This window comes from Pteropus vampyrus, unplaced genomic scaffold (genome assembly GCF_000151845.1).
Source record: "Pteropus vampyrus isolate Shadow unplaced genomic scaffold, Pvam_2.0 Scaffold714, whole genome shotgun sequence".
Taxonomy (NCBI): domain Eukaryota; kingdom Metazoa; phylum Chordata; class Mammalia; order Chiroptera; family Pteropodidae; genus Pteropus; species Pteropus vampyrus.
Window position 1 is genome coordinate 220,947 of NW_011889495.1, and position 25,116 is coordinate 246,062.

The 25,116-nt window shown below is 33.8% G+C and overlaps 1 protein-coding gene and 1 non-coding gene across 11 annotated transcripts in view; both read left to right on the plus strand.

The window, feature by feature from the left end:
* The window catches only part of TAB3 (TGF-beta activated kinase 1 and MAP3K7 binding protein 3), a 56,006-nt gene extending 42,821 nt beyond the window's left edge, over positions 1 to 13,185 (plus strand). For 9 of the 10 annotated variants that reach the window (XR_002778252.1, XM_023526130.1, XM_011385408.2 and 6 more), the window contains 2 exons: positions 51 to 134; positions 9,235 to 13,185. Coding sequence is in view for 9 of the 10 variants with exons in the window: in XM_023526130.1 (XP_023381898.1) it covers positions 51 to 134; positions 9,235 to 9,383 (233 nt within the window). In the remaining variant the exon portion in view is untranslated. Of the gene's footprint in view, positions 1 to 50; positions 135 to 5,990; positions 6,093 to 9,234 lie in introns of all 10 variants that reach the window. The other variant, XM_023526131.1, reaches the window with a different exon arrangement.
* LOC111733998 lies at positions 4,698 to 4,828 on the plus strand. Its single transcript, XR_002778254.1, has one exon. It is a non-coding gene; the product is annotated as a small nucleolar RNA SNORA38 (small nucleolar RNA).
* Positions 13,186 to 25,116: the final 11,931 nt, after the last annotated feature.

A 25,116-nucleotide genomic window follows, 5' to 3' on the forward strand; every position in this document is an offset into this window, starting at 1 on the left:
ATAACAGGAGAGCGAGCCCTAAATATCTGGTGATTTTATTTTTTTTATAGGAAACTTTGATCCTAAAGCCATGAATAATTTTTATGACAACATAGAACCTGGCCCAGTGGTACCACCCAAGCCATCTAAAAAAGGTGAGTAGGGAAATGTCACAAACATCATAGAAATAAATATGAAAATTCTTTCGGAGTTCACATTTATAGCTGAAGAAATTTCTATTAGAGATATTCATTTACTTAAATAATGAATATTCGTTATTCAAGTAAATGAATAAAAAAGTTACCAAATGATGTTATTGTGGCGATAATAAAATGCCATTAAAAAGCACTAAAATTATAACTTTTTAAATAGAAACAGTATATTATTATATAATTATAAATTTAGCCAGCACTGTAAAAGCTATAATCCTAAGAGACAGTTCTTACAAGATAATGAGAATTTTAAAGGTATTATACTGGAATGGAAGTTCGATCTGTAGTCGGTATGTTATTTAATTGCCAGGCTACAAAAGAATCCTTGTGTACTCAACAGGTGAGCATAGCAGTTAGATTTTAACATAAATCCAAGATTTGGAGGAATCACTATTGGATCATTGTTAAATCATTCCTGTGTAATATTAAAGGGATTAAATCTCTTATTTTTATATACGAGAAGTTTAAATTTGAGTTTTTGAATTTAAACTTTTTCTGCCCCGTTCTTATTAATGTCCCATGTTGTTTTAATTCTCAAGACTGAGTTAAAAAATGCATTTCAGATCTTAATCCTTAAGGCAAGCAACTCAAAATAGATTGATTGATCGTGAAGATATATCCAAGAATGGAGAATGCCTTACTTTAAAAAAAAAAAAAAATTATCTAAGGGTTTTAATAATCAGAGAATGTATAAATTCTATCTAAATAATGTTACTTGACCTAAATTTCTTAAGTTTTAGTTGTTTTAAGTATTTCATTTATAGGTTGCAACACCACATCTGTTCTTTTTTATTGTTTGATACTACTGTGGATGTTTCATCTGATCTGTATTTAAAATAGCCTACTGATTTCTAAAAATGGTACAAAGGAGAATCTTAGCTGATGACTGCCAAGTACCAGGTTTGGCACTGTGGCAACATTATATACAGTTTCAAGCTGAAAGTCACTGGGTTACATATTATTGATCACTTTAACCATTTGGATTAATAATATACAAGCCTTTAAACTTGATTTTGCTTGAGCATCTACTAAGGGAGCATTACCTACTGGTAATCTACCAGATAAATTTCAGTTAATTGATTCAAAGGCTGTCATGAAAGAATCACCCTATTTAAGGGAGTGCATTAAAAAGTTGCTAACCTGAGAACAAAGGACCAAGTTGATAAGAAATAGTGGACAGTATGTCAACCATGAATTACTTCATTATCATAAACTCTGAAGGGCTCACCATAAGTAACAAAGATACTTCCATCACTTGGAAAATTTCAGGATTTTAGAAGTTATCTCACAGGAGCTGGGGACAAAGCTAGACCTCTTTCTTTGGGCAAGGTCAAATTCTTTGCTACACAATAGTTAAAGCAATGCTTAGAAGTTAATTTATAGCTTTAAATGCTGGCATAAGAAAAGAATATCTTAAAATCAATGACCTAAAATTCCACCTTAAGAAACTAGCAAAACAACAACAACAACAACAACAAAACAACGAAGTTAGTAGCAGAAAGGAAAGATAAGTCAATGAGACAGAAAACAGAAATAAAGCCAAAAGTTTCATCTTTGAAAGATAATAATCAATAAAATCTTTAGGCTAACTGATCTAGAAAAAAGAATCACAAATTACCAAAATCAGAAATGAAAGATGGTTTATCCATTAAAATAATAAGGGAATGTGATGAACAGCTATATGCCTGCCAATTAACTGGAAACCCTAGATGAAATTCCTTGAAAAATGTAACCTACAAAAACTGAAAACAAGATGAAATAGGAAATAATAGCTGTATATTAAAGAAATTTAATATTATCAAAAATTTTCCCAGAAAGAAAATTCCAGACCCATATGGTTGCACTGTTGGGTGAATTAAAAAAGGATAATACCAGTCTTATACATACTCTTTGAGAAAATAGAGAAGGAAGGAAAGCATCCCAAATTTTTTTAATGGAGCCAGCGGAACCCTGATTCCAAAACCTACCCATCCCAACAGATCAATAGCACTTGTGAACATAAAGGCAAAAAAAAAAATCCTTTAAAATCAAATATTTACAATATATAAAAAATATAATACATCATGACCAGGTTGGATTTAGCTCAAGAATGCAGTATTAAAGGAGAAAAAGCATGTGATCATTTCACTAGATGCAGTTGACAAAAAAGCATCTGACAGAATTCCGCAGTGATTCTAGATGACATAATTATATGCAAAGAAAATCTAAGGGTACTAAAAAAAACAACTATTAGAACTAAAATGAATTTAACAAGGTCTTGGGATGTAAGGTCAGTATACAAAAACCACATTTTTATTTATTAGCAAATAATTGGAAATTGAAATTAAAAAGAATTATAATACAATTTTTTATTGTGTGCATTGGAACTAAAGACCTAAATAAATCAAGTAATTTTTAATTAGATCCATATTATCTATTCTTATGTTGCTGTATAAGGTATCCTTATGTTGATTTATAGATAAAATGTAATACCAATTGTACTCCACTATAGGCTTTTCTTTTTTTGAAATTCATATGGAAATGCAGAAGACTCAGAATAAACAATCTCAAAAAAGAGCAGAAGTTGAAAGTATTATGCTAACCAACTTTAGGACTTACTGTAAAGCTACAGTGATCAGTGGGGCATAGGGATTAAAAAAAAAAATGGGTAATTGTAACAGAATGGAGAGCCCAGACATAGACCCTCACTTACACTGCCAGTTGATTTTTGACAAAAGCACCAGAGCAACCAGTGGAAAAAGGAAAGTCTTTTCAACAACCAGTCCTGGAAGAACTGGAAATCCATATTGGAAAAAAACAAATTTTAATCCTTATTTCACACTATACACAACAATTTGAGATAGGTACCTAAGTATAAGAGATAAATATAAAGCTTCCAGAATAAAACATAGAATATCTTCAAAGATTTTTAGACAGAGGAAGCAATGAAAAAAATTGTTAAATTAGCCTTCATTGAACACTTCTCATCAAGAGACACTATTTAAGTGACAAAGCAAGCCACAGACTGGAAGGAAATATTTGCAAAACATGTATCAATTAAAGAACTGATATTGAGAATATATATAAAGAAAGTCTGTGACAATAAAAAGACAGCCCAGTTACAAAAAAAAGGGCAAAACATTTGAACACTTTAGAAAGGAATATATATAAATGGCCAATAAGCACATGAAAATGCTCAACTTGAGTAGCAGACATTAGGGAAATGCAAATTAAAATCCTGAGATACCATCACACACCTACCAAAATAGCTAAATCCCCAAGTTTTTTAAAATGGTCTGGTCATTTCTTATAAAATGATTCAGTTGCCCTAATAGCCCATCAGGTATATCTAAGCATATGTCTACCAAATGACTTGTATTAGAAGATTAATTCTATTTTTATTCATAATAACCCCAAAACTGGAAATAGCCCAGGTGTCCATCAACAGGTGAACAGTTAAACAGACTGATATATTCATACCATGGAATACTGCTCAGCAACGAAACTGAACTACTGATACATGAATCTCAACAACATAATGCGGAATGAAAAATCAAATACAAGGAAAAGGGCATGGGTAGATTTTCTGGGCTAATGATAATGTTCTAAGACTTGGTGTAGGGATTTGGATTATCCAGGTGTATGTGCATTTGTTAAAACTCATAATGGTAAATTTAAGGTTTCTGTATTTCATTGTATAAATTTTACCTCAAAAAGTCACAAAGAAATAAAAAGGAAAGTTTTTTGAAGTAATGTGATAGATCAGCTGCCAAGAGCCCATATACTCAGATTATTTTAGCAGTGGTGATATTAATGTTGTGGACATGTCATTCTGTCTTCTGTCTTGGAGACCAACATCATGTATTTGAAGTAGGAAGTTCCTGTTTGGTATACTTCTCAGCTTGGAATTGTGTAGTATGGCTTGCATTAATGTCAAGCTTCACATACATAGTTTCCTACAAGTACCCTTACACTTATTTTAAAAGGCTCTTTTCCATGGCACTTTTAATTCTAACAGAATTTGCTAAAATTGATATCGGATAGCCCCTTAGAATTAGTCGTACTGGGATTCCAATTATAATTTCTTACTATGTATCAAATTCTCAATAGGTAAATGGTTATATAGATGTTTGATGCTACAAAGGTAAGACATGACTCCTGCCCCAAGCAACTGATACTCTACATATACAGCTTTAATAAAAAGTAGACGAGAAAGCCATCTAAAGTAACGTCTTCACTATAAGTGGATTTCTATTTTAGAAATCAAATTATATTGGCGAGAGTCTAAAATGGTACTGTTACATATACCCTATAGTTTTTAAACCTTTCACCTTTTTCTATTAAAACTTATAAATAATAGGACTTTATAACAGATTTATAAAAGCTCTTTGTTTTTTCTATGAAGTCAAGTTTGAAAACAGATTCTCTTTTAGTTTTTTTTTTTTTTAAGTGTATCTAGTTATTGCAAAAACCTTTTTTGCATTAAATTCTCTTGCAGTACCACTTAAATTTAAAAAGCAAGTAAAACCCTCCTACAAAGGCGTGTCTGTGGTTTCCCGTCTTTGGACACGTAAGAATTGGAGGCAAAGAAATATGGACTTGGAGAAGTCTGGGGCCAGCTTGCTCCTCGCAGGCTCAAGATCAACCATCCCACATAGGGGGAAAAAAGTAAATAAATAAAAAATGTAAATAACAGAATAGATGTTTTGGGGTTATTAGTTACATGCTAGAAATCCAAGTGGAATATAGACAATTATCTGAATGAAAGACAGAAAGGGAGACAAAGAAACCTTTTTGCCCTGGATTTAGCAGTTAAATAATACAGTGTGAATGTAAGTTCCTCTCAGCGGCCCATCATTGATAAAGTGGTGAGAGCACTAACCTTGGTGTCCCATGACTAGAGCACTGGTCCTGGTTGTCTTGGCCACTTGACCTTGTTCAGATTCAGTGTGTGTACCAGAGAGGTGATCAGGCCTGGAAAATACAGAAGCTGTGTAAGGGTCAGCGAGAGGAGGTATGTATGCACACTACCAAGTGCTTTACAAATCTGAGAACTTTACCTTACCGTGGAGACGCTTACTCTGGTAATGGAGTGCTTTAGTGCCTGAGCATTGCACGGGGGATTCTGGAGCACTGATTTCCAAAGGTGGGTTGTACCAGGGGACTGGCTTGTGGGCTTAGGACTGATTAGAAAATGCAAGATTTTTTTTTTTTTTGGATTTTTAAGGGCAAATAATATGTAAGTCTGCCATCCTTTTTTTGTTTGTTTTTACTTACTACAAAAGGCTACTTACTAATAACCTATAAATTAATAGACACAATATTCTAGCAAGAAATTGGGATGCCTGCAGTCCATGTTAGAGAGTGTAGATAACTTGAATCTATGAAATGATTGGGGAGTATGTATTATCAGATAGTTCTTGTTCTAAATTATAAAATGCTAATAGTTAACTAATGTTATTATTGTAATGGGTTTATTCATTAGCCTTATGGGTAGTATACTTTCAACCCATAATTTTCTATTAACTATACTGCTTAATTAGGGAATTGCTAAAATATAATCTCCCAAATTTTGCTCTCACACAGACATTTAGTTAGTGTCTCACCTAAGCCCTAGAAAGTGGGAAACTGGTAAAACAAGGCATTTATTCTAAGTAATTGGAGAGGATGGGAAAAGTTGTAAGAGCAGTATTAATTATGACATTTGCCCTCTCAGAACAGTCAACTGTGCATGTCCCATGAGAGATTTTTGTGAGCCCATGCCCTGTTCTAAATGAATGGCTTGATCCCTTCTACCTGGCTTTGCTTCTTCTCGTGCAGACTCACCAGACCTCTGCACAATTGAGAGAAAAGCCCGAAGAATTAGTATGACCTCAAAAATACAGGCGGATGTCTGTGATGCCCAGGCAGCAACTGCAGATGGTTTGTACTTGTGTGTTCGCAGTGTCCAAAGACACGTGTTAACCCGTGTGGAGTTATTAAGACCAACTTTTTACTTTAAAAAATTACTCTTTTACTGAGTTTCTAAGCCCGTACTGTTCAATAGAAAATAAATAAATAAATCAAGTTTAATGTATTTAATCTAGTATATACATGGTGGTATTTCAATATGAGATCAATATAAAATTCTTGTGAGATATTTTACATTCTTTATTTCATACTAAATCTTCAAAATCTGGTGTATGTTTTACACTTAAGCACATCTCAATTCAGAGTGGCCACCATAATATTGGACACATTGCTCTAAGATAATAGTAACTAGAAAGCAAGGCCAAGTAAATAAAAAAATAACTTGAAAGCTCTGGGCTTTATAACTTCTCACTGAAGTTTCCTAATGCTTCTTGAACTTTATCTGTAATCTAAGATAAGGTTTCTAAAAATACTACTGTACATGTTTGAGTTTGTACAGCTATTCTACTTTAGAACAAACCAAGCATGAAACTACATCACACTTCATATATTTAAAAAACAAATTCTCCTTTACCACTGGCATATTTCCCGTTATTGAAAAGCTATCTTTGAAACTATGTAGAAAATTTTAAATTTTTGAAAATTTTTGTTGCATCCTTTTGAGCATTTTGTCTCATATATTCTAATTATATTTTATGAAAACAGCCTATCAAAGGAAAAAGCTATTCAGTTTTTGTGTATAAATACGCATATTTTTATTTTCCATGAGGCCTAAAATACCTTAATTTTTAAAGATTCCATAAAAAGATTTCACACCTGTAAATCAAATGAAAATAGACATCTAAAATGTCTTTGGTGTTTTAGTACTTCTCTGTGATGAAATGAGCGGTCTTTTTTTAGGACCAACAATTATACAATAATTTTAAATTAGGTGCCTTTTAAATATCTTTTTTGATAAGTAACTTCAGAGTGATTTCTATTTCCAAATTCAGTTGTTATAGTACTGAGGAGTAGTATTGCCTCTTTGGTATTAGGATGTATTAGGATTACTTCGAAGAAACAGGCTGATGCAAGGGAAGCTCTGAAAACACAGTAGAAGTTACACTTTTGTAAGGGACATTTACATTTATAAAGGCAATCTCCATTTGTAAGGGAGCCATCCCTGGTACCAGAGAGTGTTGTGACTCTGAACCTCCAGAGAATCTTAGCAATGGAGAAAGGAAACTACTTAAATTTACATAACAAACCTTACCCTTATTTACTGTGCTTTTTTTTTTTTTTTTTTATAAGCTTCCCCTAGGTGGATCCCCCCACTCTAACATCTTTCTTTTGTCTTTAGCTGGAGGTGGTATTTTAGGTGGTGGCTTGGGCCATTTAGGTATTTACTGTTTTCCTGGGTCTCTCCGTTGTATTACAGGAGGTATACATGTTATTTAACTGCTTGATTTTGTCCTGTTAATGTCTTTTATTACAAGGGGGTGGGGGTGTCTTAGCTAAGAACTCAGAAGGGTAGAGGGGAATTGCTTTTTCCTTCCTTACAGTGTGAAACAGTGAATAAGAAAGAGTCCCCAAGTATTCTGAATTAGTTAGGCTAAAAGAGGTTTATCAGTTTAGAAAAAAGGAGAGTTTGAAAAACCTTTAATGTTAAACATTTGCAGTCACAATCTAAAATTGAAGGCTGTGTTTGGAATTAGCATAGAAAGATAGATATAAATAACATTTTAAGGGTTTTAACATCTTAAATTTTTTCACTCTATGATAAATGCTTCATGAAATAAATAGTCACCTACCCTAAGAAAGTATTTCATTCTTTTAAAAGCTTACTATACCAGAGAGGACCATTTCTGGAAATGGCATATAGAACATTTGTGTTTTCTATTCCTCCATATGAGACAAAAAAGAAAACTATTAAGTCTACATGTTTTAGATTCATGAGCCAAAAGATAGGAGATGGGTGATAATCACAGTTAAAAGCAGCAGTTGAAGCCAGAGAAACAAGCCCATCTCCTTTTTATAATCACAGGAAGAATCTGGAGAACCCAGTGGTTGGTTTTTTGTTGTCGTGAGGCTGTGATCACCTTCCCATGTGAGCCAGAGCCAGACTGCGCTAAGGCTCTGGCTCTGGACTCTAACACTCAGTTCTCTTTACCTCTTAGGGAATGTTCACACCGGCCATTTGTCATGAAAGACAAATTGATAAACCAGTCAGCTCATTAACTTCCAATGGAAAATATGCTTAACCCCAAATGGTAACTGAAAAAAGCCTCCTCAGATCTCAGTTTCTTTTGTTACCTGCTTAGGAGGGCTGCTTACCTTAGATTGTGATCTCATTTCCAGTTCACAGTGAAGATTTTCCAGTTTTACAGGTAGATTTTCCCAGCTTCCTGACCTTGCGCCTGATTCCAAGGTGAATTTCGAACAGGAGAGCTTTTTAGCGTTCCAGTCACTGACCCCATTTTCACTAGGGACTGTTCCTAAAAGGCAAGATTTACAAATTAGTTCTAGAAGCAGATAGCCTTTTTGAGTGCAAGGCCAGAGAGAATGAGGACCTAAGAGGACTAAGTTTCAAGGTTTTTTTAAAAATTAAAATCCTGAGGACCAACATAAGGTTACCAATATTTTATATTGCCAGGTATAGACATTTAAAAAACCTAATATCTGAAGGCCATTTCAATATCAAAAAGATAGGAAAGAATCTGAGAATAAAAGACAATCTTCTATATGATTAAACATATGCATTTTGTGGAACTGAAGGTCTTCTGGAAGAAAGCATACGTTTAATCAAGATGTTTAATACTGTGTGGCAGGTACTGTGTGGGGGATGTCATGGTTGGCTGAAGATGGCAGGAGGCAGAATTTAACATGCTATATAACGTTTCTCAATTTTTTCATTTGAACTATCTGCTGTCTATGGATAATGAACTAGGAAGGTAATCAGTGCTAGTAGACTTTGAAGAAATATGTATCATACACTTCCTGTTTGGCTATGCATTTCTGATAGATATGTCTACTAACTGGCTTTCACGTAAGGGAGGTAGTTTCCTACCTTACCTAGCTTTTTTTTGGTGGTGGGGGGGTAGTTTTTAATTTCATTTTGGGTCATACTTGAAAAGAATCTCAATCTCTTGTTTCTTTCAATCCTAACTTCCCTCAGAGCATCTACCTGGCTCCAGACAGAGTCCTCGGACACATCCCCAAGATGAAGACTATGAAGGGGCCCCATGGAATTGTGACAGCTGTACCTTTCTGAACCACCCAGCACTAAATCGTTGTGAGCAGTGTGAGATGCCCCGGTACACTTGAATTCAGAAGAGTCTGCACCTGGTTGGAAATGAAACTTAGAGCACCCATGAGAAGAAAAAGAAACCGTGGGAATTTTCATTTCAGGTTACATAGGGGGGAGGAGGATTGACAGACACTGTAGCTGCTGGAGCTCACTAAAGGAAAAATGGGGAGGGTTCCCCATTAAGAAAGGGTTCCCCCCGCCCCTTTCTTAACTCATTACAGAGTGAGAGACAGAAAGAGACACTTGACACTGGGAAAGGAGTCACTCCTGAAAGAATGTACACAGAGAAGTCAAGAGCTCTTCTGTGCAATCCCATCTATTCAAGTCACTGCTAAGTGGCCCTTATGTTATAAACTAGAACTTTGAATCGTAGTGTGATATGTTACAGTTTATGCAGACAAACTGTGAATTCCCAGAGCAGACTTAACCTGGTCACAGCTCTCTGGAAAACCAAGGGGTCCCCATGCTTCTTCCTGTCTCTTCCTACTGAAGAGAAGGGCAGGAAAAAGCACTCAGAACATGATCTTTGGGGGCAAAATAATAAGGGTATTTGTAATTGCTGCTTTTTTTTTTTTTTTTTTTTCAGGGGTAATTTCCAACACACAAGATATTTTAAAATGTGATTTGTAGCAGTCAGGAATTAGGGATATTGTGCCCTTTGTTCAAAAGTACAATCAAAGGTGTTAATATCCCTTTTGCTTGTACAATGATTCATCAAGATATATACAACACTGGTAACTAAGACCTAATCACACCACATAACAGATATAATTTTTAAGTTACTGCATGCTTTTATTAGGTTATTGGTTTTAAATAACAAGTTCTTACAAAGTATGATTTTTATGAATGACCTTCTTGCAAAACTGCGCTTTGCCGATAGCACAGTAAATGTATGCCAAATGTTAAATCCATTCCAAAATCCATTTGGAAATCTCGATCTCAGCTGTGGTTCTACAAAAAAAAAATATTTGCAGTGCATAGGGCTTTTTTTTCTCCTCCCTTCCAATTTTGTGACGAATTCATGATGTTTACAGCACAGATAATACTTTGTGCCATAATCCTAACTTAGCTGAAAAAATATATATTAGTTGTTCAATAAGTATTTATTTGCACATATGTTAATAAACCAGTGTGAGGGAAATCCACCAATATCATAAAGTTGCACACTGTGTTATTTGGGGAGGAAGAGAAGGCTAGTCAAGAAATATGATTAAGAGAAAGGTTGAATACAAAGGACTTTGAAACTAACGATTTTTCATATTTAACATACTGTATTTGGAAATAGCATTGAATTTGTTCATGTGACACTGAAGCACTCCTTATTTATGAAACCAGAACTTTAGAGTGTGAAGATGTAAAATCATATGATTAATTCACTAGAATGCACCACTGGAAAATTATTAATAGGACATTTAAGTAAGGTCTCCAGCATTGTCGAGAATTGATTTTGGAATCTTCCCTTATTTGGGTGAATATAAACAGCAATAAAATAAGGTTTTCTAATCCTGAAGGAATTTACCTGAGGCTCTAACTTCAGGAATATCCACTCTCCCATACCAGGTACCCCCGCTACATACACGCACACACACACACACCCAGTTGTCTTTGTATTCTAATTTGGCAGTAGTCTCTAGCAGATCTGGAAAAATAAGTTGGACTTAATAACATAATGAAACCAAAGGCATAATAACTCATAGTTTTCCATCAAAATCATACTTTCATACTCTACCTACGACTTTGAAAACATATTTTCATGTGTGGAAAATCCCCTAAAAATATACACTTGTCTCACAAAGTAGGCATGGCTATGTAATTACACTGATAAAACATCTCTCATACAACAACTGTGGCAAACTGTGAAAATAACAGTGAGAAAGCAGATGGACTTAAACAGCATTCTTTAAAGGCTTTTGTAACGCTGGTATCTGTCAGTCTCCATTAACAGTCTATCTGTACTACTGTTCTGTAATATGCCACTGCCTTTGCCTTTGTATGGTTTCATATCTCCTTATTGATGGTCAACCCCATTTGGTATTAAGTAACAATTTAAAGGAGAAATATATATACTGCTCAGTGTTTGTTGTAGCTAAAGGTTTACCAGTATTCTTAATGATATGTTGAAGTGGCAGCACAGCAGTTAACTTGGCAGTTGTCAGTTGAGAATGAAAGTAGCATGTATGAAAACAGTTTGATTTATTAAAACCATGTAGATGACTTTAAAACTATTGCATGAACATACATCCAGGTTATTAAGCTGTTATCATACAGTAGATGCATGGTTCCAGTCCTTTAGTGATTTATCTAGTCATTTTTCACCTGCCAGGAAAAAATGAGAAACCAGTCTATTTGATAGGTGTAGAGGGTGGGGTATGAGACATCAGAGATTGATTTGAAGGAAGTTTTTGTATGTGTTCATTTCCGCTTGTGTACAAGTTTCATACGCCAATATAGGCTGTATTCAGTTTTTAAAATAAGCAAATTACTTGACACTGATGAATTTGATGTATTTAACTGTGTTCCATTTATCAACTACTTCTTGCCTATGACCAGTTTGAACAAGAAGAATTCAGTAGACTTTCAAGGTGTCTTTTCAAAAGGATCTCCTAGTTGGATTGATTCGAATTACGGATTTTGATACGTAATCCGTAATCCGACTAAGTGGTAAAACACAGATTGGATGATGCCTGCCTGCTGAGGTGCCTATGCTCTTTGGATCAGTTGGTGTACTTTTTACTAGTAACAAGTTTTGTTTTGTTGTTTTGTTTCCTTAAAATAAGACTAGTTTGATATATCTGGTAGCACACAGACCTGACTATATACTTTTTAAATTCACTGTTTTGTAAACTGGGTTTTAGAAAGCACATTTGCCATTTTGTTAAAGTGGTAATAGAGGAGCCAGAAACTTTCTAAGCATTGTACAATGTTTTGAATTGATAATGACCTTGTTTGGGAGAGGGTAGAGGCAGGGGCTTATAAAGAAACAAAGAAATGCATTGTAAAAAAAGGTAGTTTTAGAGCACATTAATGATGGTGGGGAAAGTGTTGCTAATTTGTTTATTTCCATGAAAGAAATGGGATGTGTGATAAACAGTTTAATAATTTTTAAGGAGCTGGTCTCAATTTTAGTACTTTATAATTATAATTTCTTTAAATTTTGTCATTGCTTTGTTCCAGTTATCTAGGGTTCCTATCCAACTTTCTGTGGCAACACAAGTTTTATATAGTATTTTATAAGGTAATAGTAATGTCTTTGACAGTATAAACAAAAAGAATATAAGGCATAGAAAAATTGTTCTTTGGAAATATCAATGATTGTATCCTGGAATGTGAAGGTATCCCTTTATAGTCAAAATTGATTTATTTTAATATTGTTAATGTTTGTTCAGACTTTGAATGAGTTCATATTACAGTTCTGTGTCTGTATATCTGTAGAGAAAGAATGACAATTGAAATGTTACTTTAAAAAATCAGAATAAATTAGGCACTGTCTGTTGCATCACTACTGTATCTTTTTGAAAGAATTAACAGTATTTTCTTATTGCAAAAGTTAATTCTGATGACGTTTTCACCTTCACCAGACATGTATTTTTTCTGTACTTTTTGCATCCCCAAATATTTAAAACAAGTAGGTTTTGCATGGCTTGGGCATTCAGAGATTAATAGAATGACACAATTTTAATTTTTAAAGCCATGAAAAGTTGCTTTGAGACTGAACAATTCTGAGTTATTTATAATGACACCCAATGTCCATGTTTCTTTCTGTAAAAGCAGTTCTTCATTAAAACAGCAAAAACTTAATTAAATCTTGTAAGTACCATGTCTCTTAGATTTCTCTGTATGCTGTGAATCAAATTATTTTGAGGTGAAATTGTACAAAGGCATTTAAAAAGGCTATGCATGCATCATACCTCCAAACAGTACATATTCGGAAAGTCAACGATTCCTGCAAAATAAATTTATAAACTAAAAGCAGACATTACATTCTGCATCTTTTCTGTGTAGTTAGAAATGATTTACAGTATCAAACTTGTCCGAGGTTCCAATACACTGTCTCAGAAACCTAATCTTTCTTCACATTTGTGTTCCTCTATTAGAACATGTAGTAATGTTAAATTTGAGGTATTAAGTGTACATTACTCTAATTTTAAAATTGGTTTAAAGTATAAACAAATTTTATATAAAAGGTAGGATGTTAGGAACTTATATTTTTTTATTTCACTTCAATATGTTACTTACAAAAGAGTAATTTTTAAAAATTTTTGTCATCTGTAGCTAGTTTTTCAGAGGCCCTCAACTTCATTTTGCTGGAGTCTGTAGTCAACCTTTCCAACTTTTGCACAGAAATCAGCACAGATGAATTTAAATAAGCTATCATTTAAAGTCAAAATAATTTCTGCTGCATGAAAATTTGCAGACATAGACAAGTACAGAAGAATGGTTTACTCATTACCCAACTTCCAAAATTATCCATATATAACCTGTCTTATTTCATCTATATTTCATCTATATAGATGAAATTATTACAAAACAATTATTACAAAACAAATCTCATACATAGCAAGTCATCTGTAAATAAACTTTAATATAAAACAAAACAATTATCAAATATCTAGTTTAAATTCCCAAATCTCACAATTTTTTTTACAAGCATGTCTAAATCAGGGTCTACACTTGAAGTTGTTACGTCTCATATTTTCCCTTTCTGTCAAATCATAAGGAAACTTTCCCTCAACTATTTGGTTACCCTCCCCCACGTCTCACAGTAAAGTAATGCATAGAAAGAACATCAAACACAACTTCAAAAAGAGCATGTGAAGTATTTTATTTCCCGTATCCTGGGTTGTCCCTTTTAAACAGCTGATTTATTTTGAAATAGAAAAGGAAATCTGGTTATCACAATAGCTATTCGTGATGGTGCTCATTTTGGTGATTTACATTATCTGTGATCTCACTATCCGTATAATGATTTCTCTAGGTATTGATTAGCTCAGTTTTCCACACAGTAGTGTGGGGGACTGTTGGGTACAGGAGGCTCAGTGTTCATCACCCACCTGGCATTCCTCTGAAGACTTCCTGACTTGACTTTGGCCAGTTGGCCTTTTTCTAGGATATTGCCCAGGGGATGTTTCTGTTGGAGGTTTCAAAGATTTTAATAGGGTATATAATATATGGGTGAGAATTTGGTTTGTCAGTTCTAGATTCTTGGAGCAGTCAAACCATCTCACTTGTCCTACCTCTTGAACAGTGGTGGGTGTGCTTTGACCAACACCCTTTTCATGACATTCCAGTGGTAAGACTATATAGTGTGGGAAGAGTCAGATGTGGACTTGCTTTTTAAAGCTTTACATTAGGGTTTGGGAACAAAATGCTAGGTACTATAGTCTGTATTACATACTTTGCTTTCTTTTGACTTATTTGTGCATTTACCCTCTTGGAGACCAAGGCTGTTTTCAGGTAGTTTGGCTCCCTTGATCAAGAACCACCCTTGATCAAGAACCACTAACATTTATACCCATTCCTAAATACTATCCCCCGATTCTTATTTCTTTTAAATCACTAAGAATAGTCTGCTTTGGGTGTGCATGATTAAAAAAGTCTTTATTTGAAAAGGCACTTGGGGCTGGGGTAGGAGAAACTTAGATTAACGTATTGAAATAGCCCCTATTCCCTATACACTTGACAATGAATCAAATGGTCCCATGAGGCAGGGGGACTCCCATTCCAAGATCACAATTTGAGTTTCTCTTCTCCAATTCTACTGAAATAGCCTAAAACATTTTTAAGGGTTGAAGAGCAGGGAAGGGTGTTCTAAGGGGGTTGGAAATGACAGGATGCAGATAAGGGTGTATTGAGGACAATAGCAACCAGTGTCAGCCGGCCCATAAGTCGAGCCACCAGTGAAGGTCACCTTGCAAAAGCAGGTTTATAGGACTCCCCAGCAGAGCCCATGAAGACCCCCAAACAATGAGCAGTAGGCAATGGGAAGGATCTGGGTGCTGGACAGGAAGCACAGAAATTGTGGCATTTGCTTTCTGTGGCATTTACTTGTGCCATGATTCACTAAATATGGAAGGCACATAATGGGAGTGGTTTTGGCCACATAGATAAGGAGTATGATGCACCAAGTAACTGTAAGCTGCCACAGTGAACATGGAGGAAACATTTCCCTGGCCTAGCTGAGGATTCCAGGGAGCAATTTCCAACTCTACAGTAAAGTACCTAATGCAGCATCCACTGGTGCTTAGTGAGCAGCTAAAAACAAATGCTTAGCAAAACATTGAACTTCCTTGTCTTCTCTATTTTCTGTAATCAAGTTTTTTCTAATCGAGAAAAATAGAGCTACAGGAAAAAACCTTTTATACTTTTTTATTAAAGATTGAAATATTTGAGCATAAGAAGAGATAAAATACTGCCATTTGCAACAACATGGATGGGCCTCGAGATCATCATGCTAAGTGAAATAAGCCAGACAGAAAAAGCTGAAAATCACATATCACTTATATGTGGGATGTAAACCTAAAAGCAACAAATGAATAGAACAAACAAACAGAGACTCATGGACATGGACTATAGACTAGTGGTTACCAGAGGGGGAGAGGGAAGGGGGTGAGGGGAAGTTGATGGGGTAAAAAGGGGTCAAATATATGGTGACAGAAAGAAATCTAAGGGAGGTGAACACATGATGTAAATGTGTGTGTGTGTGTGTGTGTGTGTGTGTGTGTGTGTGTGTGTGTATGCCTTACTGTTAAAATGTACAGCTGAAACCAGATTTCATTAACCAATGTCACCATAAAAAATTAATTAAAAAAATATTTGAGCAGTGGTCCACATAATCTCTAAAAAGATTTCTTAAAAATCGAACATACGGAAAGAGTGTTCTGAAAGAAGGACCTCATTCTACCGAATCAGAGCAGAAGAGAAAACTTTAATTTCTAAATTTAATTCCAAACAAAATTTATAGTAATGTTGTATCTCTTAAAAAGGAGCAATCAGATCAGGAATGGTCGCTTTCAAATTAAAACTAATTTTAATGAAATTCTAAACTACTAATACAGGTAGTGAAAATTGAGAAAACTGAGTCAATAGAGAAATAATTCCAAAATTCAGAGTAAAGGGGTTTAGAAAAAAAGGAGGAGCTAACACTTAAATGGAAATCCTAGATCCAGGAGATGCAATAAGGAATAACAGAAGGAACGAACACAGCAAGATGGGAGAAGCAATAAAGAAAGAAAAAAAAAGGGGATGGGAGGCTTAAAAAAATATCTACAAAGATAAAGAAACAAAGATGACATCAGAATTCTACATCTTTGTGTAAAACTTGAACACAATGCTGATTCTGACATGCAAAACAGTTATGAACATTAATTATAATCAGCTTGGTTAAATCTCCACATAACAAAATTTTGTATCTCATATGAACTAAATGTTCAAATGTCCACCAAACATTTACAAAAAATATATAATATAGAAAGTTGATTTTCAAAGATTATATAGGCCACATTTTTCTGACTGCAATACGTTAGATCTAAAAATTACTGAAACAATCACAAGTATCAGGAAGTCTAAGGAACAATGAAGAGGTGATGTTGTATGGGAACGTCTTGAATTAGAAATCTGTGAGACAATTACAGGATCTACATAGATAAGATAATCAAGAAGATTGTAGCTTTCATGGCTTATCAAGTCTTGTCAATTTTATTTATATTTAAAAAAAATTTTTTATACAGAGGTTGTTGGGGCAGACATAAACATTAGAATATCAGCTGTTGTATCAGAATATTTTTATTTTAGGAGAATTTGTACTAAAGAGTAAAAATTTAATAAAAGAATAAATGTATCTTTCTACCCCATCAATATGCTAGTTTACAATAGCAAATATGAATTGACTCTCAGGATTGATGTTTAGGTCTAAAAACCAAAAGTTTATCTTCTAAATAGCCAGTGAATGAAGCAGTATATTAATTCGTGTTCATCCTCTAAAATAAATATATTCTTCCAATTATAAGCACACACACCCACACCATTTTTTTTTTAAATTTTTTTTTTTATGCCACACAAATTCTTATGACAGTGTTTTGGTGTTGTTTTAAGTAGTGAAAAGTGCCTGAACTGTTAATGGTTAAAGATTCCAGCTGTGTGATCTACAAATTATTTCTCTTAAATTCAGTCACCTCATCTGTGAAACGTGGACAATAATAGTACTCTCTTATTTGGTTGTTGTGAATATTAAATGAATTATTACATTTAAAGCACATAGAATAGTTCCTAGTATATTCTAAACGCTCAAAAGCTGTTAGCTGTTATTATCTTGTTATTACTCTTTTAAAACTATCAACGTTAAAATATATGAAGCAAAGTGGCAGAATTGAAGGGAGAAATAGTTCTAAAACAGTTGGAGACTTCACTATAATACTTTAAATGATGAATAAAACATCTAGACAGAAGATCAGTAAAGAAATAGAGCACTTGAACAACACTATAAACCATCTATACCTAACAGACACAGTCTACTTCATCCAACAACAGCAGAATGCATATTCTGAAGTACACATGGAACATTCTCCAGGATAGACCATACACCAGGCCACGCAAGTCTCAGTAAATTTTAAAAGACTGAATCATAGAGTATCTTCTCCAATCATAATGGGATGAAATTAGAAATTAATAAAAGTTGGAAAATTCACAAATATGTAGAAATTAAACAACGCACTCTTAATAACAACCAATGGATCAAAGAAGAAATCACAAGGGAAATTAGAAAATACTTGGAGGTGAATGAAAAAGAAAACAACATACCAAAATTTTTGGGATGCAGTGAAAAGACAGTGCTCAGAGGGAATTTTAAAGCTATAAATGCCTATATTACACACACGTACACACATACACAAATATAAAATTCTCAAATCAATAACACTTTGAGGAACTAGAAAGAGCAAACTAAACCAAAAGCTAGCAGAAAGGAAATAATAAAAACTAGAACAGAGATAAATAGAGAATTGAAAAATAAGAGAAACAATAAAGCCAAAAGTTGGCTCTTTGAAAAGAAAAACAAAATTGACAAATCTTTAGCTAGATTGACAAAAAATAAATACAGATACCTAAAATCAAAAATAAAAGCGAGGATATTACTGATGTTACAGAAATGAAAAAGGTTATAAGAAATACTAAGATAACCTAAATGAAGTGGACGAATTTCTAGAAACATACAAATTGTCTAACTGGTTAAGAAAAAACAAAATCTTAACTGATTCAATGCCTTTACTTGTTTAGGTTTGTTATCAAAAACCTTCAAAAAAAGGAAAGTCCAGGACCAGATGTCTTCACTGGTGAGTTCTACCAAACTTTTAAATAAAAATAAATACTGATCCTTTTCAAGCCCTTCCAAAAAACAGAAATGGAGGGAACACTTCTTATTCTATGAGGCTACTAGCATCACAATGATGCCAGATAAAGACATCACAAGAAAATTACAGACAATATCTCTTATTCAACAGATGTGAAAATCCTCAACAAAATACTAGCAAACTGAATCCAACAGTATATTAAAAAGATTATATTCCCTGATCAAGTTGGATTTATCCCAGGAATGCAAGAGTAGTTCAACTTAAGAAAAATCGATGTTATTACATCACATTAATAGAAGAAAGAGAGAAAAACCTACATGATCATCTCAATTGATGCAGAAAAGGTATTTGACAAAATCAGCACCCTTTCATGATAAAAACACTCAGGAAACTATGCTTCTGAAGGGAACTTCTTTAACACAATAAAGGGCATTTATGAAAAACCCACAGCAAAGATCATACTCAATGGTAAGAGACTAAAAGCTTTCCTCCTAAGATCAGGAACAAGATAAGGATGCCTGCTTTGATCAATGCTATTTGTCATTGTACTGGAAATTCTAGCCAGAACAATAGACAAGAAAAAGAAATAAACAGCATCCATATTGAAAAGGAAGAAGTAAAACTATCTCTATTCTAAAAAAAACATAATTCCATATATAGAAAATTCCAAAACAATTCACATGAAAACTACTAAACAAATTCAGCAAAGTTGCTGGGTATAAGAACAGCACACAAAAATCAGTTTTGTTTCTATATCCTGATAATGAACAATCTGAAAAGGAAATTAAGAAAATAATTCCATTTATAATAGCATTTAAAAGAATAAAATGCCTAGGAATAATAAAATATCAAAGATCTAAATAAATGGAAAGACATCCTGTGTTCATGACTAAGAAGACTTAATATTGTTAACATGTCGATACAACCCAAAGTGATCTACAGACTCAATGTAATCCCTATCAAAATTCCAACTTTTTTTTTCGGAAATGCAAAAGCTGATTCTGAAATTCATATGGAACTTCAAGGGGCCTGAATAGTGAAAACAATCTTGAAAAAGAAAATTGGAGGACTCCCCAGATTTCAAAACTTAACTATACAAAGCTACAGTAATCATAACAGTCTGGTACTGGCATAAGGGTAGACAATTAGATAAAAAAAAAAAAAAAAAAAAAATTAGATAAAAAAAAAAAAAAAAAAAGAATTCGGAGCCCAGAAATAAATCCATGTGTCTATGGGAAATTGATTTTTAACAAGGGTGCTACATTATTCAATGGGGAAAAGAATAGTCTCTTCAACAGATGGTGCCAGGACAAACTGGATTTCCACAGTAAATGAATTTGGACTCCTAATCCACAACATATACAAAAATTAACCCAAAATGGATCAATGACCTAAATATAAGAGCCCAAACCATAAAACTCTAAGAAAACACAGGTATAGATCTTCATGGCCTTAGATTTGACAACAAATTCTTAGATCTGATACCAAAAACATGAGCAATAAAATGAAAAAGTGAAGAGCAAAATTTAAAACTTTTGTGCATCAAAGGACATTATTAAGAAAATGAAAAGACAACCTATGAAATGGAAGAAAATATTTGCAAATCACATATCAGATAAGCATTAAATATCTAGAATTTATAAAGAACTCCTACAATCAATAACAAAAACCCTATTCAAAAAAGGGCAAAGAACTTTAATAGAGTCTTTCTACAAAGAAGATATACAAATGAACAATAAGCATGTGAAAAGATGCTCAACATCATAGCTCATTAGAGAAATGCAAATCAAAACCACGGTGAGAAACCACTTCAAACCTATTAGTGTTGCTATTTTAAAAACTCCAGAAAATAACAAGTGTTGGTAAGGTTATGGAAAAATTGGAACACTTGTGCTTTGCTAGTGGGATTGTAAAATGGTGCAGCTGCTATGGAGAACAGTTTGGAGGTTCCTCAGAAAGCTAAACATGAAACTATCATATGACCCAGCAACTCTGCCCCTAAGTATATACCCAAAAGAACTGAAAATGAACTCAAACAGATACTTGGACACCAATATTCATTGTAATATCATTCACAATGGCCAAAACGTAGAAAAAACAAAAATGTCTGTCAACAGAGGAATGGATAGATAAAATGTGGTATATACATAATGGATTATTTAGCCTTTTTTACCTTGAAAATATTACGCCAAGTGAAATAAGCCAAATGCAAAAGGACAAATATTGTATGATTCCACTTATATTAAATATCTAGGACAGGCAAATTAAGAAAGTAGATTAGAGGCTACTGGGGTTTGAGGGAGGGAAAGATGGGAGCAATTGCTTAATGATTACAGAGTTTCTAGAGTGATGAAAAAGTTTTGGAAACGGTGGAATGGTTGCACAACATTGTGAGTATAATGTCACTGAATTATACACTTAAAAATGGTTACATGGAAAATTTTGTTATATCTATTTTACTACAATAAAAAAAATGGGAAAAACATATGGGATCTCTATTTAATAAATGCAAATAATCAGGTCCCACCCTCAGGAATTCTTATTCAGATCTCAAAAGAATCCCAGAATTATTTAATAAACCACTCTTCCCCCAAGTGATTCTGACATAGAGAGTCCAAAGAACTCACTCTAAAAAACACGGGTATTGTTTGGGTCCTTTGTTGTAAATATGACATGGGTCCCTTCCTCCACGGGGATCTTACATCTAAAATTCTTATTTGAGCCTTAGATAGAAGGAAAACTTTATTTTTTATAAAGATAACCATTTCTCACCATTGTATCAAATTCTATTTGTTCAGAAGGGTAGAAAGTGGCAAGTAACGGTCCTTCAATGCTCTATTTCCACTTTCCAGTTATAGAATAATGTGTGCTCTCCAGAAAGGAAAAGGGCTTCTTGCTGCAGACTTTTTCAGAGTCTGTAATATGTGAATATGTACCAGGATTCTCCAAAAGATGGGAATGAAGGGATGTCTAAATGTTTTTGATAATGAGTCCTATTTCTTCCTGATACCTGAAGAATGAATGTTCCATGAAATACTCTTTGAGACATGCTTAACCATATAACATACACATATGGTATTTCCAAATGCACATATGTCACTCCTCTCCCAGATACTGTCAGTTAGCACTTGGTATCTTTTTCATCCCTTCTCTAAAATTTTATTTCCTGTCTATGGCCATGCCACCCTGAACAAGCTCAATCCTGTCTGATCTTGGAAGCTAAGCAGGGTCGGACCTGGTTAGTACTTAGATGGGAGACCGCCTAGGAAGACCAGATGTAAAAATATATATTTTTTAAATTAAAAAAAGAAAAATAATAAGGGATTGTAAGCTGACAAGGTCCTTGCAATCTGTGAGGTCAACCAAGGGTTGCCTCACCTAAAAATAAATAAATAAAATAAAATAAAATTTTATTTTCCAGACTTCCACTAAGGCACTAGATACAATTTAAGTCCATTTGTGTGAGACCTGAATGACTGAGAAGAGACAAATCCTGCAGCAGAGGTAGCTGACAGTTTCTAACAGATATGAATTTTTGCAGTGGTCAGATCCCCTACATCACTATTTAGACACCAGCTTTGGGAGAAGGATGTGGAAACTAGATCCTTATCTGGAGTCTCCTGGACTTGTCTCACTCTGCATCACAGTTCCATTAAAATGATTTGTAAGACCATGGCAGACTCCCCCAGACTTCTACTCCTTTGGCTTTCTCAATGATCGCGTGAGCATCTAATTCTCTATGCTAAATAACTTTCTGTTGACATAACTAGAGCGGTTTCCATTTCCAGCTGCACTGGTACAATTTCTGGAATACCCATTTCAGATGATTTAAACTTGTGTCATCTGGCATTTCTTCCTTTTCTGGTAAATCCAAGTTATTAAGTCTAGTAATAAATATATCAGTTGATATATTTCAAAATGCTAAGGAATGTAATATATATGTAAACTTTGACAGAGTCCAAAAAAAATATATCAACATCATGATTTCTTTACAACACAAATAGATTTTCTCCATCCCTTAAAAATATTTTTTTCTTGATCCAGACTATGTCCCAAGTCCCAGCCAGATAAGTTGGCACACCACTGTCCACAAGATGCCAAGATCGGTTCAGTGCAAGTCCCCTCATATAAAGATTATTTCTTAAAAATATGGTTGGAATTATCAAACCTCTCGTTTTGTATATAAAAAGGTAAAGCAAATGATGGGCTCTGAAGTGGGGACTTTTCCTGCACAATGTTTTTCCTTCCTCCTCTTGAAAAACAGGTGCATATATCATACCAACATGTTTAAAGGTTCAGTTATGGAAAATAGATTTGCTTTAAAAATGCAAAATGTGCTTCCCTAGGACCAAGTGTGTGATCCAATTAGCTCTTTTGGTCTTGGCCTTGATGGTTCTCAGCTTCTCTTCCACTTTGCTAGTCCATATCACTGAGGTCTCAGCATGCCTGGAAGGCAAATTTAAAATGCCTATGGAATAGATTATAAATCTAAAGTAAGATACTGGAACTCTCAGCTCTGTTCATCCATTCACATGGATGGGTTGCTTTGCCAAAATATTTATATATACTTCAATTAAGCAGATATCAAGTAATGAATATAATGATTATTTATAGAGATAGATATAAATGTTTAAGAGCATCATTAGGTTTTAAACTGCCATATTAGGACAATTTATGCTACAGAATTGAATGTCTTATGATGTGACTTAAGATTTGTCACATTAATTATAAGCAACTGAATATAGAAGATGTTCAACTAAAATTTTGAGGAGATATGAATTTGGAGAGAATCAAAGGTTGGTCACCTAACCATTATGCACTGTGTTAGATTTAAATATGTTGCTTAAACAAAACATATTCTAACAACTGAAGGGATCTCTTACATACGCAAATTACCATCTCTTATGTGATTAAAGGTTTTTATCTTAAAAGAACAAGCCACCACTCTTTTTCTATGCAATCTTCTTCAGTAGAGCTAGATGAAATTACATCTGAGATAAAATTGTTTTGCCAATCAGGTTGTTTTCTCCGCTGTAAATCCTGACTGAACTCAAAACCATTATAAATATCAAATAATGTCATGGTAATACACTATAGTTACATGTCAACATCACAGGGGAGCTGGGTGAAGGGTTCCAGGGGACTATGTACTATTTTGCTACTTCCTGTTAGTCTACAATTATTTCGAAGTAAAAAAAAAGTTTTTAAAATGATATCAAAAGTTTGTAAAAACTTCAAATTATCATTGTAATAACTATGCATGGTGTCACATGGGTACTAGACTTATCAGAGTGATCACTTTGTAAGTTATATAAATGTCTAATCACTATGTTACATACCTAAAACTAATATTGTATGTCAACCGTAATCGAAAAATAAAAAAGAGTATGCAAAAGAATACGGACATGCAAACGAGTAATTGCAATATGGTCTACAACATGCCATAACATAAAAAAATGACTTCAGATTGTTTTAGGTACCCAAACCATAACCCTGCTCTCCAAAGTGATTCATTGAACATCCAGACCAGATACTCTACCCTCACAATGTTGGTACATACCCTCATTTATAAAAGAGTGCTCTGTAATGCTGACTTTCAAAAATCTATATTAGACCAAAGTGAACCTTATTGTTAATACAAGGGAATCATAACCTAATTTCCACTTTGATTTTTAAACCTAATTATAGAGATTTTCTCGACAACATACCAAAAGTATTTCATTACTCCTTTCTCAGTCATAGGGGTTTTTTTTTTTTTTTTAAACTATGGCATTAATCTAATCATTAAAATGGATAATTATGTAACATGATACAGGTGTTGATTATCCCTACAAAGGCAATCATGTTACTAAATATAAATGTATTAAATTAACATGTTATGTACCTTACATTTATATAATTTTGTATAATTTCTATAATTAGAAATGTTAAATACATTTCAATAAATAAGTAAAAGAAACAAAAAAATAAACTATGTACTTTGTAAAACTATGGTCTTAAAATTTGCATATACTTGTGCCATTGAGAATGTGAATCTTTGTCATATCCTATTACAAACTATAATAAAGCTATAGTAATCAAAAAAGTTTGGTTTTGGCATAAAAACAGACACATAGATCAGTGGAACAGAATTAGAGAGCCCAGAAGTAAAGCCATGCATATATAGTCAATTTACAACAAAGGAGCCAACAATATACAATGGAGAAAAGACAATTTCTTCAATAAATGGTTCTGGGAAAACTGAACAGCCACATGTAAAAGAATGAAACTGGACCACTACTTTATACCATACACAAAAATTAACTCAAATGAATTAAAGACTTGAATGTAAGACCTGAAACTATAAAACTCCTAGAAGAAAACATAGGTGGTAACCTCCTTGATATCAGTCTTGGCAATGGTTTTT